This window comes from Aethalodelphis obliquidens, unplaced genomic scaffold (assembly GCF_003676395.1).
Source record: "Aethalodelphis obliquidens isolate GAN/ISIS:26980383/991018 unplaced genomic scaffold, ASM367639v1 scaffold33, whole genome shotgun sequence".
Classification (NCBI taxonomy): domain Eukaryota; kingdom Metazoa; phylum Chordata; class Mammalia; order Artiodactyla; family Delphinidae; genus Aethalodelphis; species Aethalodelphis obliquidens.
This window is the reverse complement of record NW_020837977.1, coordinates 21,194,123-21,210,409: the sequence shown is the minus strand read 5'-3', so window position 1 is coordinate 21,210,409 and position 16,287 is coordinate 21,194,123. Positions and strand designations below refer to the sequence as shown.

Below are 16,287 nucleotides of genomic sequence, written 5' to 3'. Positions count from 1 at the left end.
CCAGGAAAAATTACTGCACAAGAAAGGAAAACAGGCCCACGTGACCCCAGCTCAGGCGTGAACTGCTCAGGCACGTGCGTGAGCCCAGGGCTAGGGCACGCGCTTCCCACAAGTGGGTGCAGGGCGGGCGAGGGCTGGGGACGCAGAGCCAGAGAGAGTGACTGAGACCCAAAGGAAAGGGGCAATAAAAACGCCAACCGGAGCTGTAGAAGCCGCACGAGAGACCTGGCCGAGGGCGGATGCCATCGCTTCCCGCGAGTCTGGGGCGGCTGGCCTGTCTGCTGGCTCCCCGCCTGAGCCGGGGCTCCTCCCAGGGCCCCCAGCCCACCCCGTCAGCCTCCTTACCTGCCCCCGCCCCGGCCCCGAGCTGACCGCCTGTGTCCTCACTCCCCACCGCCCAGGCCTGGCCTGACCCCTCTCCACCCCACCCGGACCTCAACTCTCTGAGGCTCAGCCTCTACATCCTACCTCCTCTTGTGACCCCTAAACTTCCAGAAAGTCACTAAGCGACGGGGCTGTGCCCACTTTACTCAACCACTTTCTGGACCCCGAACCGTGCTTCCACAGTGCTGGGCGCCACGCGGGGGCCGGGACGCGGGGACAGCCATAGGCTCACGGAGGCGCGCGTTTCAACACACCTCGGCGACCGCCTACCTTTTGCTCCGTTGTCCACCTCGTCCCCTGGGAGGCACAGCCTTTTCTTCCCGAAGTCGGGTCCCACTGACTTCGGGGCTGCCCCGCGCAACCCCTCAGGCCTCTTGTGGGCAAACAGCAAGGACGAGGACGAGGGCGAGGACTCGGTGGCGGGGGCCGAGCCGTCCCCCAGCGGGTCAATGCTGCCCCCGGTCAGCCAGTGGCAGGAGCCTCTTCCCCCTGCAAACAGGCGTGACAGGCGCGTCAGGGCAGTGGGGACACGCCGGGGACATGCCACTCGAGAGCAGAGGCCGCCGCCTGGCAGCAGCGACCAAGACGGGAGCCGGCCAGGTCCCCGCGGGAAGACCCGGGCGGCGGGCTCCCGTGTCCTCAACGTGAGAAGCGGGAGACATGTCACCTGCTCCTAAGAATGATACTGTGTCTGCGACAAGGTACTAAGGTCCGTGATTTCTAGCATCAGTGTCGTAAAAGTTCCACACTAACTGTCCAAATCACTCCTATTTCTAGAACCAACAGAATGTGAAGAAATCCCATGAAGGAAAAGCACTAAAGAATTTACATAAAACCACTTCGGGATTTCACTCTACAACTTGTACTCTGCTGATCAAAGGAACCAGCTGACTCATTTGAGAAAAGAAAGTTTAATGAACTACAAACACAGTAGATGAATTTGGTTCAGCTCTGCTTTGCTTCTGAGGTAATAAGGGGTTTTAAACATGATGCACTAAACGAAACCAAAACGTATATGTACTAAGACTTTTTCTGCTTTCTCCAATCAGAAATAACCCTTTTCTTCCCTTTCTTGGCTGTGGTGGACACAGGACGGCCATCGGACTCCACGCTTCCAAGCGCCCAGCATGCCTGCTGGCTGAGCAGCCGTCCGCACCTCCACCCCCAGGACTGTCCCCACGGGACTCCTGCCCCCGCCCACCCCCCGAGTCTGTCCTCAGGAACTCAGCCCCCCTCCTCCTTCACGTCTTCTGGGGGGGGCCCTGCTGCCCCGACAGCCGGCGCCCCGCGGCAGACGCGTTACCTGCACTCTGTGTGGGTGTGAAGTCGAGCTGCTGCTGGGTGGCCCGGACCTGCCCGGCCAGCCCCCGCCGAGCCGAGAGGGGCCCATCCTGCGTCCGGGTCTGGAGCGCACTCTGGGAGGCCTGGGTCTCCAGGAACATCGGAGTGAGGACCGCGCTCCGACAGCGCCAGTCGGGATCAACAGAATACTCCTGCACACGAGAGTTTCAGGTGAAGCAGTGGCCCTTCTCAGCAACACTCAAATGCTTTATTTAAAATCTAATGGTCCCATCAGCACATACGTACTATAACTTCGTGTGTCTCCGTGAGAAGTAGCTTAAGAACCTTTTCAAACTGAGTTTTAACGGAACAGTTATCTGCCAACTAGACAAGCCCATCAGTACTGGGGAGGAAAAAACCCTTTCCTACTCCTCCGCACTCTGCATCCAGAGGCTCACTCCCACCCTCGGGAAACGCCTCAGCTCCTCTGAGCACCCAGTCCCCACCCGGCGCCCAGACCGCCAGGCACTGGGGACACGGGGGTGGCAGGGCGGGCTCTGCTCCAGGAGCTCTGAGTCAACGTGCAAATCGCCACCGGGGCTGCTGGGCCGAGGCGCCAACGGGCATCTACGGGGGTGGCGGGAGGGGAGAGAGGAACAGCTACGTGGAGGCTGAAGGGACGAGGGTGCGCCGCGCGCAGGGTGACGCACAGGCGGTGTCTCAGGAAGAACGTGCGTGGATTCCAAATAACATCAGGAAGCCAGCACGCTGGTCGTCAGGGCAACACTGACCAAAGCACAGCGAGACATCACCTTGCACCTGTCAGGATGGCTGTCATCAGAAGGGGGCCCTGTGCACTGCTGTTGGGGCTGTAAGCTGGTGCAGCCACCGTGGAAAACAGTGTGGAGCTTCCTCAGGAAACTAAAAATACAACTACCATACGATCCAGCAATTCCACGCCTGTGTATTTATCCAAAGAGAACAAAAACACTAATTTGAAAAGATACAGGCACCCTAGGACTTCCCTGGTGGCACAGTGGTTAAGAATCTGCCGGCCAGTGCAGGGAACATGGGTTTGAGCCCTGGTCCGGGAAGACCCCACATGCCGTGGAGCAACTAAGCCCGCGAGCCACAGCTACTGAGTCCGTGTGCCACAACTACTGAAGCCCGCGGGCCTAGAGCCCGTGCTCCGCAACGAGACACCACCGCAATGAGAAGCCCGCGCACCACAACAAAGAGTAGGCCCCACTCACCGCAATTAGAGAAAGCCTGCGCGTGGCAACAAAGACCCAACGCAGCAAAAAAAAAAAAAAAAAAAAAAAAGATACAGGCACCCTAACGTTCATAGCAGCACTATTTACAATAGCCTAGACATGGGAACAACCTAAGGGTCCATCGCCAGATGAATGGATAAAGAAGATGTGGTGTACGTACACACACACACACACAGACACGCACACACAATGGAATACTGCTCAGCCCTGAAAAACAATGACATCCTGCCATTTGTCAACAACATGGATGGACCTTGAAGGCTACACGAAATAAGTCAGAGAGAAAGACAAATACTGTATGGTCTTATTCATATGTAGAATCTGGAACAAAAAACAAACCAAGCTTATAAAAACAGAGAGCAGACTGGTGGTGGTGAGGGGTAGGGGGTGGGAGAAATGGGTAAAGGGGGTCAAAAGATACAAACCTCCAGTTATAAAAGAAGTAAGTCCTAGGGTGCAATGTACACATGGTGACTACTGTTAACAACACTGTGCTGCGTATTTGAAAGCTGCTGAGAGAGTAGAGCTTGCAAGTTCTCATCACAAGAAGAAAATGTGTAACTGGGAGGTGACGGATGTTAACTGGATTTATTGTGGTGATGACTTTGTAATACATAAAAACACCGAATCATTACCACATACACCTGAAACTAATCCAATGCTATACTTCATTTATACCTCAATTAAAGAAAAGAGAAAGACGTTTAACACTAGTGGACAATGTCTGCTGAGCAACAGGCAGGGAAAGCTCAGATCACAGGGGTGAGAGCTCACCTGAAACTCACACTCCGACAGAGGGTGCTCGAACACGGGACTGCGGAAGTCGGGGCTCACGCTGGTCATTTCAAGCAGAAAATCTGTCGCTAAACTTAAGAAGCGCACTTCTATCTTCGGAGAATATAAGGAATTTAGGGCCAGCAAGCGGTCCAAGGTGTTTGACGGCAACCTAGTTTCATGGCTCCAGAAGTTCCGAATCATTAATCTGAAGGGCAGAGAGGAAAGAAGAGAAGGAGGCCTGTACGTGTGCCCGGCAGGGAAGGCATCTCCCGCCGCCCCCCCGCCCCCGCCAGAGCTCAACGCAGGGCAACCATAGGCAAAACTGTGTCAACAGGGTAAGCTGACTTACAAACAATGTATGTGCTGAAGGGGAGAAATATTCCAAAATGTTAGCATTATTTAGCAAGAGGTGAAACTAGGTGATGTTATTCCCATCTCTCTTACCTGGGAAGTTTTCAAAGATGAGAATACAACATTAGATATATTGAAACTGAGAAAACATTGAAAGAAATTACATATATAGTCCTTCATTGCCTTGCTAATAAGACAATTCACTCCAAAAGTCAGCGCTATACAATATTCAAAACATAATATGAATATAAAATATTCAAACCATTCTGGTTAAAAACCAGATTAGGCTTTATACTTTGTGAAGGTTTAAGAAATCCAAATACAATTTTTAATGAATTAAAAATTCCAACACAGTTAAAAGTCAGTTGATATACAGAATCATACAAAAAAGTCTACACTGCTCCTTATGCAATGTAATGTAATTAGCCCTCGGGGAGAACAACTGTCCTCTCTCCACGTGTGATTACACTGTAGCATCCTCCAATTTCCAAGGTTTCAAACATGTCATCCGATACTGATACATACAGTGAGATCTCACTCTGGGTTAAAAGGGAAACAATAACCCACTTTTTATTACAGATTTCTCATCTTGAAATGCTGTATGTCACGGCACAGCAGAGAGAGTGTGAACCCATGCCACTTTTTCAAGGCTTTTATGTTAAAGTAACGTGTCAGGATTTTTAGGTCTTAATATGATTTGAAATACATTTTTATTACACATTATGGAAGCAAGAGGCAGAGAAAACGCTGATACTGCAAATGTGCTTCCAACACCTCTGAAAGACCCCACACTGGCCAAGAACGAGACCCCCTGAGTATGCCCGCCCAGCCCAGCTGTTGCAGGAGGGGCACATACTGAAGGCCGGGATTCTCGTCGGTCAATCCTTGGATCAACACGTCTTTCGCCAACTTGAATACTTCTTGGGAGTCATCATCTGCCTGGCTCTCTGGATCTCTGAGAAAAGTAACAAAACGACAAATCCATTGATGCTCCTTCTGTTGCTTTTGTTCAACCCCAAGAGCACTGTCCAGAATTGAAGAAACAAAACCTGCCTCTTCCCGCGAACTTCCAAACCCACCCTCCAGCACCTGCACCCTGACACGGGCCCTTGGTGCGGCTGGGGGAACAGGGCCACAGAGACCCCATGAGGAATGGCGTGGTCGCAGCCCCAAAGGAGGAAACATCCCAGCAGCCCCTTTCCTTAATCTTGTCAGACTGTAAAGGGATAACTATGGAAACAAGTTACACTTTCAGCTCAACCCATAATGCCACGCTCTGAACATTTCCCACAGATAACACAAAATCAATTAAGGTAAGGATATATTTCAATACACTAAACTTGTTTCAGTTATTAATGACATATTTTTAAATACTTTATCGTTCATCTTAATCGTTCCAGACTGCTAAAGGCACCCAAACGGTCCCCCAAAGACAGCGCCGTAAACTGTCAGAGCGGAGCTCACCGGTAGTTGTCGTGAACCCACATGAGGATACTGTACATCTGCTCCCGGCACAGAGCGGAGGGGTGAGACAGGAACTCTGCCACAGGGCTCAGGAGTCCCCGGAGCTCCACGGGCTTCAATCTTGCCATCAGCTTGTAAATTATGTCCAAACACACTTTCTGTCTCTCGTCGTCTCTACGGTAAGAGGGATTTTTAAAAACACACAAATTCGACAGTTGTTATTACTAAACTTTCAGATATGACAGGTAACTTTTCCTTTTTTGTGATGTTCTGTGTTTCAAAATATGATATTAGGGCTTCCCTGGTGGCACAGTGGTTGAGAGCCCGCCTGCCAATGCAGGGGACGCGGGTTTGTGCCCTGGTCCGGGAAGATCCCACATGCCGCGGAGCGGCTGGGCCCGTGAGCCATGGCCACTGAGCCTGCACGTCCAGAGCCTGTGCTCCGCAACGGGAGAGGCCACAACAGTGAGAGGCCCGCGTACCGCAAAAAAAAAAACAAAAATATATATATTATAGGTAATACTACACTTATATAAAAATTACATTCTTGAAAATAATTATCGCGGGCTAGATTATTAAAAGTAAATTAACAACATGGTATCTTGCCTGGATCCTAGAATAGAAAAAGGGCGTCAGTGAGGAAACTGCTGAATGCAAATAAAGTCCAGCCTTGTTCACAGATATGTACTAACGTTAACTCCTTGGTTGTGACAAACTCACCGTGATTATGTAAGATGGGGAACCTGGTGAAAGGTGTGTGGGAATCCTACGTACTATCTCTTACCTTTTCTGTAAAAATAAAATTATTCCAAAATAAAAAGTTCATTTTCAAAAACCCGGTGATGTCAAACAAAATAAGCTAAACAGAAAGGATGTTATGACTTTAAAAAATGGCTTCAAGTGCTAGTCACGCATTGGCGTGTCAAGCAGGGGGTTAGGTGCAGCCTGGGTCCTGACGGGGTGCACACCTGCTTCCTCGTGTGTCTTCCTGCTTAAATAAGCACCAGCTGAATGCTCTATACACAGCAGATACTTAGTAAGCACTGAATGGAGAAAATCAGGACACAACGACACGGTTCATCACTATGTAAAAACGTGCACACAGGCAAGACGAGAAAAGACGCAGATGCAGAGGGAACACACACCCACGTAGCGACAACCTACAAGTGCCTTGAGTGGAGGGGAACGGCTGAGCAAAGGGACGTTTTACGAGCCAGCTGCATCCGAGGACGCACTCACCTGTGCCTCATGAGCTGCGCGAAACCCCTGCTCTCTAACTGCAGGTACAGGTCCGCCCTCTCGTCTGCACGACACAGCACCACCTCCAGGCAGAGCGTCTTCATCACGCCGTGGGCCCGCGGCAGCAGGAGAAGCACGGAGCTCATGAACCTGGGCAGCGGGCAAGGTCGGTGAGGAGAGGTGGCGCTGACCCCCACCACCACCCCCCATACCCCCCCGCCCCGAGGCAGGAGCAGGGAGGCGGCGCTGACCCCCACCTGTCGGCAAGAGGAGGGAAGTTCTTGGCGGCTCTGTTCAAGCACATGATAAATTTGTCCTCCGCCGTGTGCTGATGCCGCTTCAACTGCTTTACCACCATTTCACACACAGACTCCTCCAGCGTCTGAAAGATTAAGCTTTGTCTCAAATACACACCAGGTGGGAACTTCGGTTAAGTACAGCGTCACAAGGTGGAGGCCGCGGGGGGCTCTGAGCACTGGGCACCTCCAGAGGCTAGGGGGCTGTGGCCACATGCCAGGCATCAGAACGATCAAGATTATACTTCCTTCTGACACCAGAACGCTGCCAGCAAGTCATTTGAGAAGCTGAATGAAAACCAGTGACTCAGTTTCAGAGAACTCGAGCTGCACGCGCCCTGCCCATCCCCCTGCACCTGCCCTCCCCCGCCACAGGTCCCCGGCTCCCCCACAGCCTGTGCCCACCAGGGAGCAAGTGCCCAGCCATAGAACACGGCACCCTGACGGCATGGAACAATGAGGGAGCACAAGGGGTGCTCGGGACCGGAGCCCACGGTCCAGGGGCCAGGCTGGTCAGTGGTCAGAACACGAGTGACCCCTACTTCTGTGTTCCACTCTGCTTTCCAAACTTCTACACTAAATCAATGATGCCATTTTATATTCAGAAAAGAACTATGTAAAACAAGAGGGTTTATCATTCCCATTAAGTTGAAATTTAAGTCATGAGAGATCAAGCCCGGACTCTGCCGTAATGTGCTCCACCCATGGTGAAAATTAAGCATATTATGTAAATTGAAACCCACCATTAAAGGACATTAGAATCTTATCGTTACAAGATTGTGAATTTGAATACGTTTTTATTTTACAAAAATAGCTAGTAGTCCCAAAAATAAATTATAAGTGAAGTTTGATTTTCTTGGTGGGGGGAGGGCGTTCTATTTCCTTTTAGCTTAATTTAATTTTGCTAAATGTTCTAAATCCAAATAAATGCCTTACTGGTGAAATGGGCAGGGGTCCAATATACTGTGGGCGGCCTTGGTGCCCTCGGGACGCCCTGGCTTCTCCCAGGTCGCTCCTCGCCCTGGCTCCTTGCAGGAGGGGAGGGGACTGGAGACAGGAATTTGGGGACCACGAGCAAAGGCAGTTCTCAAGCCGTGAGGCCGGGGGAGCAGACACGGCAGCGAAGGAGAGGGCAGAGTGTCCTGCAGGCAGTGACAAAGGGCCGAGGACTGGTCCAGCGTGCCGTCCTGGGCAGGCTGCAACCCGGCGTCCTGTCACCGTGGGGGACAGCTCTGCAGGCCCAGCATGCTAAGCCACGGGGGACAGACACACGGTAGTAAGTCACAGCCTGCCATTTCCATACACGGCCCACGCGGTTCTACGCACGTCTTCATGATAACTTATGGAGAATGTGTGCCGTGCTTAGAGACGCAACCAGGCCCTTCCCACAGTCGTGCAGAGTGGGCAGGGCAGAGATGGAGAGCCCTTCCCTGAGAAGCCCTCTCCTACCCAACAGCTACATTACGTCCAAAAGTACAAGGGGAGGGCTCTACCCGTTTACTTCGCCTGAACCACAGCAAGGCTCTACCAGGGCAGTTTCTCCAAAAGGGACTCCTGAGGCCAAGTTCAGAGGAGTGAAAGCTGCTTACATACTCATATCCTGATTTTTACAATAAAAAGAAAGTTACCACCTTTACATGCTTTGCCAAGTTTCCAAGAGTCCAAAATAAAAAAAAATCACGTCTTTTTAAAAAACTGAGCACTGTACATAGTAGGAAAGAGAGTAAAATCATAATAAATCCAGAATGCCCACTTTGGTTTCCTAGTGTAGAGGCTACAAGTATCAAGGGCCATGTCAAGTCAAAACTGAAAAACAAGTATTTATATAAAAGTGCACAACACACTCACCTTTTCTTTCCCGGTAAGGTATCGAAGAATAAGTCCCAGAACTTCTGCTGCTGCCGCGTACACCTCTTTATATTTGACAAAGGACATGTTATTGACCAAAGGTTGGAAGTATCTACGACAAATGTAGAAAGTAAGTAAGCATACCACCACCCATCCCGTTGTCTGACAGAAGCGTATCACGACTTCACTCCCCACGCCCAGAGATGAATGGCACCTGAACAGGGGGCCCAGAACACCTGTGCGGCTCCAGGTGCAGAGGCATAGAAGCTCTGACACGGCTGTGGAGGCTCGGCCTGCCGGGCCTGCAGTGAAATCAGCTGCGACCTGAGATCTGACCCCGTTAGAGGTGTCTATACCACAGGAGAAGGACATGCAGAGACTCGGGGGTGGGGGAGATGCTCCCCAGCCTCATGACAGCAGGACGTGAACTCAGAGAAGTCACTTGTCCAAAAGTTAACCACTTCCCGTTGACCCTGTGTTGGGCCGCACGTCCATCTGTGACACCAGGCGACTGGCGCCCCCGGTGCCGCAGAGGCTGACCCTGGAGGACCAATGAGAGAGCAAGAACTTCCAAAGAGACGGGAAACGTCGGCAGACAGGAACTCGACCAAGCAGCCAGCTCTGCACGGACCCCAGCTCCTCTCTGTGCAGTTAGGACTGTCCTGCTAAAGCCCCTCCATGTGGACCCCCCGGGCGATGAGGGGCCGGAGGCTGCAGCGGTGGCAGAGCCACAGCGAAGGGCAGCAGGGCCCGGCCACCTGCTTCGCGGTCATGACCCTGACGTGAAGCTCTCCAGAGCTCACGCTGCTTTCAGGAATCAAGGGGGAAAATGTCGCTTTAGAAAATAACAAAAAGAGCTAACACCGTGTCTGCCAAAACTGCGGGAAAAAATTACACTCATTTTTGAAAACTCACTTCCCTCATTCACTCCACTAACATATTTCTTCAAAATATTTTTAACATGGGTCCGAGTCCTTAAATTTACCAACATTAAACAATATTCCAGTCTCCAGTCCGATTCAGGTACACTCTAACCAAAAAAAAAAACAAGCCGAAAACACGATACTTACTTTACACTTTCTATGCCACATTTTGGGTCGTATGGAGGCAAGTCATTGGCCATTACAATTCCTAATAACTGAATTCCTATGGAATTGTCTTTAGAATTAGGGTCTTTACTGGAAAACTTTTCAAACATTAACCTGAAACATGAGCATAAAGGAACAGTATAACTCGTCACACATAAGAAGCTGGAAGACAAACATAAAACTTTCTGTGGCTAATTTTCAGGGTAAGAAATACTCCTTTTCCCACCCTCTTTGTTCACACCCAGGTTACTGTGCCTTTGCAACACAGGCACTAAGTACTAATTACCATTTAATTACTGGTCCTAATCTCCCCTCGGTTGACACCTTTCGGCAGTTTTAGTTTGCCCCAGGTTGTGCCGGCAGGAATCACCCCTGGGGGGCAGTGAAGGGCAGGGTAAACCCCACACCTGCAGACGATGGCCGCCCAGAGGTGCTTCTAGTAAGGAACGCGGAGCCTGCATTCATTAGTGGCAACATTCCACCTACCTGTAGATTCCACTTCGGATCACATTCCTCCTTCTACCCATTCAAGTAATTTTCACTGTAATCATCGCGCACAACGTGCTAGGTGTAAAAGATCTTTAAACGACATTGCAAAATCTAGTAAATTTATACCTGTAAGGGATGGATAAACAATCCTTCCAGCACTCAACAAGCGTCTTTATAATTTCAAGGTTATGTCGAAACACAGCTCTTTTTTGATGAAAAACGTGTTTCATTAGAAAATGAAGCAATCGATTTGCTAACACTTCATCTTTGGGGACCCCCTAAAAAGGTATAGAAATTCTATGTAAATACGTAGCACTGCATTCTGGGAAAGCATTTTTTGACCCGAAAGTCGATTTATAAAAGAAAGCTGGCATTCAACGAGGAGTCTGCTTCATGGTTAAAGCCACCTGTGCGACTGTAACTCGAAGGCTTTACCTAGCGGGCCTCCACCCAGCAGGCGGAGAGGCCACCAGGGCCCTGCAGCACCCCTGCCCCCACCAGACACTCGTACCCTCCCCAGGGCCTCTGCTGGGACCTCCCTATGGGGAAGATGCCCCCCACCCACCCACTGCGTTCCTCCCAACCCCAGGGTCCCACCAAACTGCTGGAGCTCCCTCTACCATGAGATGACACCCACATCTGTGCTGGCCCCCTGACCCTTGACCGGGGAGGCTGTTCCATGGGGTACAGGGAATGGGTGTCATGGGGAGGGAAGACGCGCTTCCTCTGGTTTCAGCCTCTTGCTCAGACTACTGCAACGAGTGGTGAAAGGTTCACTGTGACTTTCACCCTGGCTGGTGCTCTAATCAGTTATCCTGACACCTGGCAGCTCACTCTCCTAGCCCAGCTGAACGCCTGACGTCTGAATCAACCTCTTTCAATGGCTCCTCAGTTAGACTTGGTTTGCTGCGAAATGAGACGGGCACATCCCGACACAAACACGTGGGACAGCTCCGTGGACACACGTTATGTTTAATTAGGGCCATTCCAAGACATCTTTCCATGAGGACTCTGGACACTATTAGTGCTGATGTCTTTAAGCCAGCGGGCAGAGCTCCAGCACACAGACCCACACTGCGCCAGGACTGGCCATGCCCTTCTCCAGGGGCACCTCCTTAGCAATCTCAGCCATCACAGGCCACCGTCACACTCTGGGAGTAGGGAGGCTGGCAAGACGAATGCCAGAGGCTCATGACCTCAGTCAGAGGAGGCGTTTTCAGAACCTCACACTCAGGGTCTACAGACGTTTATTTTACACGTACTTTTAATAAACCAATGATCAGTTTCCAAGTTCCTAGCAAGTTAAAGCAATGAGCAAAACAGCACAAATACCTGATAGCTTAAAACTAAAAGCAAGGCTGGAGGAATTAACGAAAGCAGACCAAACAAGACACAACTGAGGCAGTAAAACGAAGCCGCCTGGGACAGCAGCAGCGCAGACGGGCATGACCCAGGCTGGAAACACCGAGGACGGACAGGAGCCTGGATCACGCCCAGCGCTGCTCTGGGAGAGGACACCAAAGACGCATCTGCTCTCACCACAGGAGTTGCTACTCCCGTCCATGAAAGAACCGTGGCCACGATCTCAACCACCATGTAGTGGATCCCGCCCCCAACGTTGTTTTCAGAGACCACCAGCTGCAGCAGGGGGCCGATCCAGTGCTTCGCGTGAGGCCGGAAGACCTAGGTGAGAGTTCAAAGGTCACATGTCACAGGAATGCCCTGAGTAACCAAGATGTGAGTTCAGGAACATCATTCTACGTTACGACTTGACCTAAATTCAAAACAGGTGTAAATGCCAACAAGCATGCTGCTTAATTTGATTAGATTCTCAGCTGAAGTCTTTCCTCATGGGTCCTGAAACCACAGCTCAAAGGAAATGGATTCTTATAGATCTGCTCTTTGCTTAAAACCCTTCTGCTATACCTACGCTCGGAGAAATAAAAACGAAGGCATTCTACACCAACCTCTCCCCATCTGAGCAACATGCAGCCCTGGAGGATCCTACTTTTACCGGCTGCAAATGCACAGGGTAAATTAGAAAAGAGAATATAAAAATTAGGTGCATGAGGCTAATTTGTTTTTTCATTTCTTCCCATGCTGTAGAAGTCGTTCTGCTACATCCTACACACGCCCAAGATCTCTGAGATCCTAAGCGTCTCCATACACTCAATTCCATTTAATCTATTTCAGAAATTGCAGACTGAAGCGTAACTCAGACTAGCAACCTTCTTCCCCTCTGCCACCTTCTTTTTCCAAATGTTTTCTCATCTGCTCTCACAGCTTAAATCTGTGTGGTCGCAAATTGTTTCTGCTCATGTACTCCATAGGTGTAAAAAAAGTTTACACTCTCCACGTATGTCTACTGGCTTATTTATAAATTTAAAATATAAACTTCTTTCCTATATTATTAAACTGTAAGAAAAGGACAAATTTAAGGCTCAAGCTTTAAAAACAGCTGTAAACACAAGTTCTCATCTTTCATTCCACAGGACAATGGGCCCCCGCCGTTCCCGAGCTCTGGGAGTGTGCGATGCTGCAGCGCCACCTGCAGTGATTCCAGAGGCACCCCATGCCACACGTGTAAGCACAGCCTAGCAGCCCCCTTATCGAACCAAAAACCAGACACCAGCTCCCTTCTGCCAGCCATCAAGTCAGCACCTACAGCAGCACCAGCTGGAAATCATGTGTGAACCCCAAGTACTGTGGGCTGAACTGTGAGCCGCAAAAGGATGCCGAGGTCCTCCTAACTCCCCGTATCTGTAAATGTGACCTTATTTAGAAACGGGGTCTTGGAAGATCGTCGAGTTAAAAAGAAAGTCATCAGGGTGGGCCTTAACCCTAAGTAACAGCGTCTTTATGAAAAGGGAAACTTTTACACATGAGGCAGGTGTGCACACCGAGGGAGAATTCTCGACCACCCACAGGCCAAGAGATGCCCGCAGCCCCCAGCGGCTGGGAGAGGCCCAGTCACAGCTTCAGCAGCAACCACCCAGCCGACACCCTGGCCTTGGGCTTCTGGCTCCAGCGCAAATGGGCTCGTGGTTTCTGTTGCCTGAGCCCCGCAGCTAGAAATCAAGTGTTACCCTGAGGGAGGGGCCCTGCTGCAGCCCCAGGCCAGGCCTCTTCTCTGCTCAAGGGCCTTGAGGGCCTTGCCGTCTGCTGCCTGGGAGGGCCCTCCTCCCAGCCCCCTTCAGCGGCTCCCTCTGCCTTTGCACAGCCCCCTCTCCAACGGATAAACACAGCAATGATATGCGTTACCGGGAATCTTTCCCCACTTTCTTTGCTGCTGTAAACCAGGAAGGCTGGCAGCCATAAGAAAACTGCCAACACATATACTTCCTAACACAGGTCACTTCTAACTCGAAAGAAGTTAATTTACGTGTTTTACAAGAAGATGATAGAAGAACGATGCTGCGCAAATAACCCAAGTGGGCACACTGATTCAGAGGACAACGCCACGCTCTGACCCTTCACATCCTTCTTCACTGCGGGTATGTTTTTTAAGTAGATGCATGTAATTGCAAAGAATTTTTAAAGAAATCATAAATTACTTACTTCCTCTGTATTAATAACAAGCTTGGCTAAGAAGAGACGGATATTTAATGATACTGATGGATTTCCTAGTTTGTCGTGAAGAAATTTCATCCATGGAGGAAGACTTCTTGGCACTGAACCCTGAAATAATACACTCAAAATTACTTCAGTTAAAAAAAAAAAAAAAAAAATTACTTCAGTAAGGAAGTGGAACCAAACAGCTTCGTATTTTGACACTATGAGACAACAATGACAGGGCAGGAGACGAGTGACAAGACATCACGTGTCTGAGACGGAACCCGGTTTAGGCTTCGATGTGAACCGCTCGCTCTCAGCGTGACAGGGCGAGCAGCGGTGAGCGAGACCGGGAAGATCAGTGCGCCTGCGAACCCACACTGCAGCCCCGGCTCAGCCCAGGCACCTCTTCTGGCCGAGTGGCCTGCAGCCTCTGCATGTGCCGGACCAGGGCCGCCATGGGGGCCATGCACTCGTGCCGATTTAGCTCGTCCATCTCCAGCTCCAGCACGTCGCCTGGGACCTCGGGGTCTGGACGCTCCTGGGGAGGGAGAGGCCGGTGAGGTGGCAGCCCACAGCGCGCTGCTCCGAGAAGAGCTCTCACGCAGGGGACCTCACGTCTCCGCGTGTCCTCGGGAACTACCCCATCCCCCCGCCCCCGGCCACACTGGCTCTCCTCCAGGCTCGCGCTCAGGTCAGGGTGTCACTGCAGACACTGCTGCTTCAGACCAAGTTCAGTCGTGTGAGTCCCGACGGGCCCAGACCCTCTACATCTTGAGAGCCGCAGCCTGCATCATTCTTCGTTGCCACTTTATGTAGGAAGTAGAGCTACTGAAGCAGAATTATAGAATAAATTTTTACCGATTTTTCTCAGTACTTTGAAAAACTTTGTAAACTCCTTAATTTGCCCTAAAATTTCAATCAATAATAGAACAAAACTTTTAAAACATTCTTGATCCTTTTTAAGAAAAAAGAGCAGGAATAATCATTTTATAAGTGTGATGCTGAACTGAGGTTTTACATACACATATGGTGTATTTCACACACACACAACTGATCTGGGTGGTTCCTAGCACAGATCGCTTCCAGGAAAGAACAGCGTAAGAAACGCTGAGAGCACAGTTTGGATAAAGGTCGGCCTAGGCTACTAAATGCTTGTGGAGAGTGGGCAGAAAAAGGAATAAAAAAGGCCCTAGTGAATTCCGTCATTCTGTCTGCCCTGGTGGCAGTAACTACTCCAGAACATCTCCCAAGACGGACAGCCCTGGACACGTACTCCTCTCACAACCTCCGTGCCCGTGGTGTCTGGCCCCAGGCGATGGGTAACGTCTACAAACTGGGGCAGAAGAGAGAGGCGGGGTGTCACGGGTTAGTGACAGCAGGCTCACTCAGCACCGAACAGTAACCGACACACAACCAGGGTCACGGGAGATGAGAGAGACAGGCGCACCCAGCAAGCCCCCCGGAGAGGCGGGAAAGGAGTGCGTGGCCACGGACGGCCGTACCTGGGCCCACTCAGCACGTGGGCGGCCAGAGACACCGCCACGCGAGGGGCCGCTCACGGGGCAGGCTGCCTGCAGAGCTGGCACGGGGCAGGGGGTGGGAGGCGGGGTGGGGTGGGGGGGAGGGTTCCCTCTGAAAGAATGACCAGCGTGAGGTCAGCCCAAGCTAGAAACGGAGTGCTGTGCCAGAAAAGCGGCTCTGTGAGCTGTGGACGACCCCGCGAGCTGCTGGACCCCGGAAGAGAGACTGAGCTCAACCTCCCAAAGCAGCCGTCAGACCCAGTGCACCCCCTGCCCGTCACCAGAGCCCACCCTTCAGGGAGGAGGCTCTGCTCAGGCCGGGGCACTGACAGCAAACACCCCTCCCGGGGGCGGGAACGGACAACAGTCAGCCAGCGCGGTCAGCTCTCTTGGGAGGGCCTCACGCAGCTCTGATGCAAACACTGACCTGACCGCGGGAGGAGCCCGGCTAACGTGAACCCGCCCTGTATGCTGGCGGGGTCAGACGCTGAACCCCAGGACGAGAGGCCGGCGCCCTGCCACCCCGAGGCTCCCCTTGCCCCCCAGACAACAATGTTCAGTAATCACCCGTCTCCAGAAACGGCCGGCGGTGGACTGAGGGTCTTGGGAGCCATACGAGTAGCTCTGAACTCCAGTACAAAAGTCGAACTGACTCATCTCCTCACTCAGGCTACTGTCTGCCAGATACGACAAGGAAGACATATAACACGGGCCGCCTGAA

The 16,287-nt window shown here is 51.4% G+C and overlaps 1 protein-coding gene across 7 annotated transcripts in view; it reads right to left on the bottom strand.

The window, feature by feature from the left end:
* PRKDC (protein kinase, DNA-activated, catalytic subunit) overlaps positions 1-16,287 on the bottom strand; it is a 150,435-nt gene that overhangs the window by 46,985 nt on the left and 87,163 nt on the right. For all 7 annotated transcript variants that reach the window (XM_027128148.1, XM_027128149.1, XM_027128143.1 and 4 more), the window contains 14 exons: positions 16,134-16,282; positions 14,450-14,584; positions 14,050-14,169; positions 12,031-12,174; positions 10,618-10,769; positions 9,985-10,116; positions 8,915-9,026; positions 7,028-7,152; positions 6,771-6,920; positions 5,532-5,705; positions 4,924-5,022; positions 3,714-3,921; positions 1,688-1,877; positions 655-873 (listed from right to left, as the gene is read on the bottom strand). In XM_027128148.1, coding sequence (XP_026983949.1) covers positions 655-873; positions 1,688-1,877; positions 3,714-3,921; positions 4,924-5,022; positions 5,532-5,705; positions 6,771-6,920; positions 7,028-7,152; positions 8,915-9,026; positions 9,985-10,116; positions 10,618-10,769; positions 12,031-12,174; positions 14,050-14,169; positions 14,450-14,584; positions 16,134-16,282 — 2,109 coding nt within the window. The remainder of the gene's footprint in view (positions 1-654; positions 874-1,687; positions 1,878-3,713; positions 3,922-4,923; positions 5,023-5,531; positions 5,706-6,770; positions 6,921-7,027; positions 7,153-8,914; positions 9,027-9,984; positions 10,117-10,617; positions 10,770-12,030; positions 12,175-14,049; positions 14,170-14,449; positions 14,585-16,133; positions 16,283-16,287) is intronic.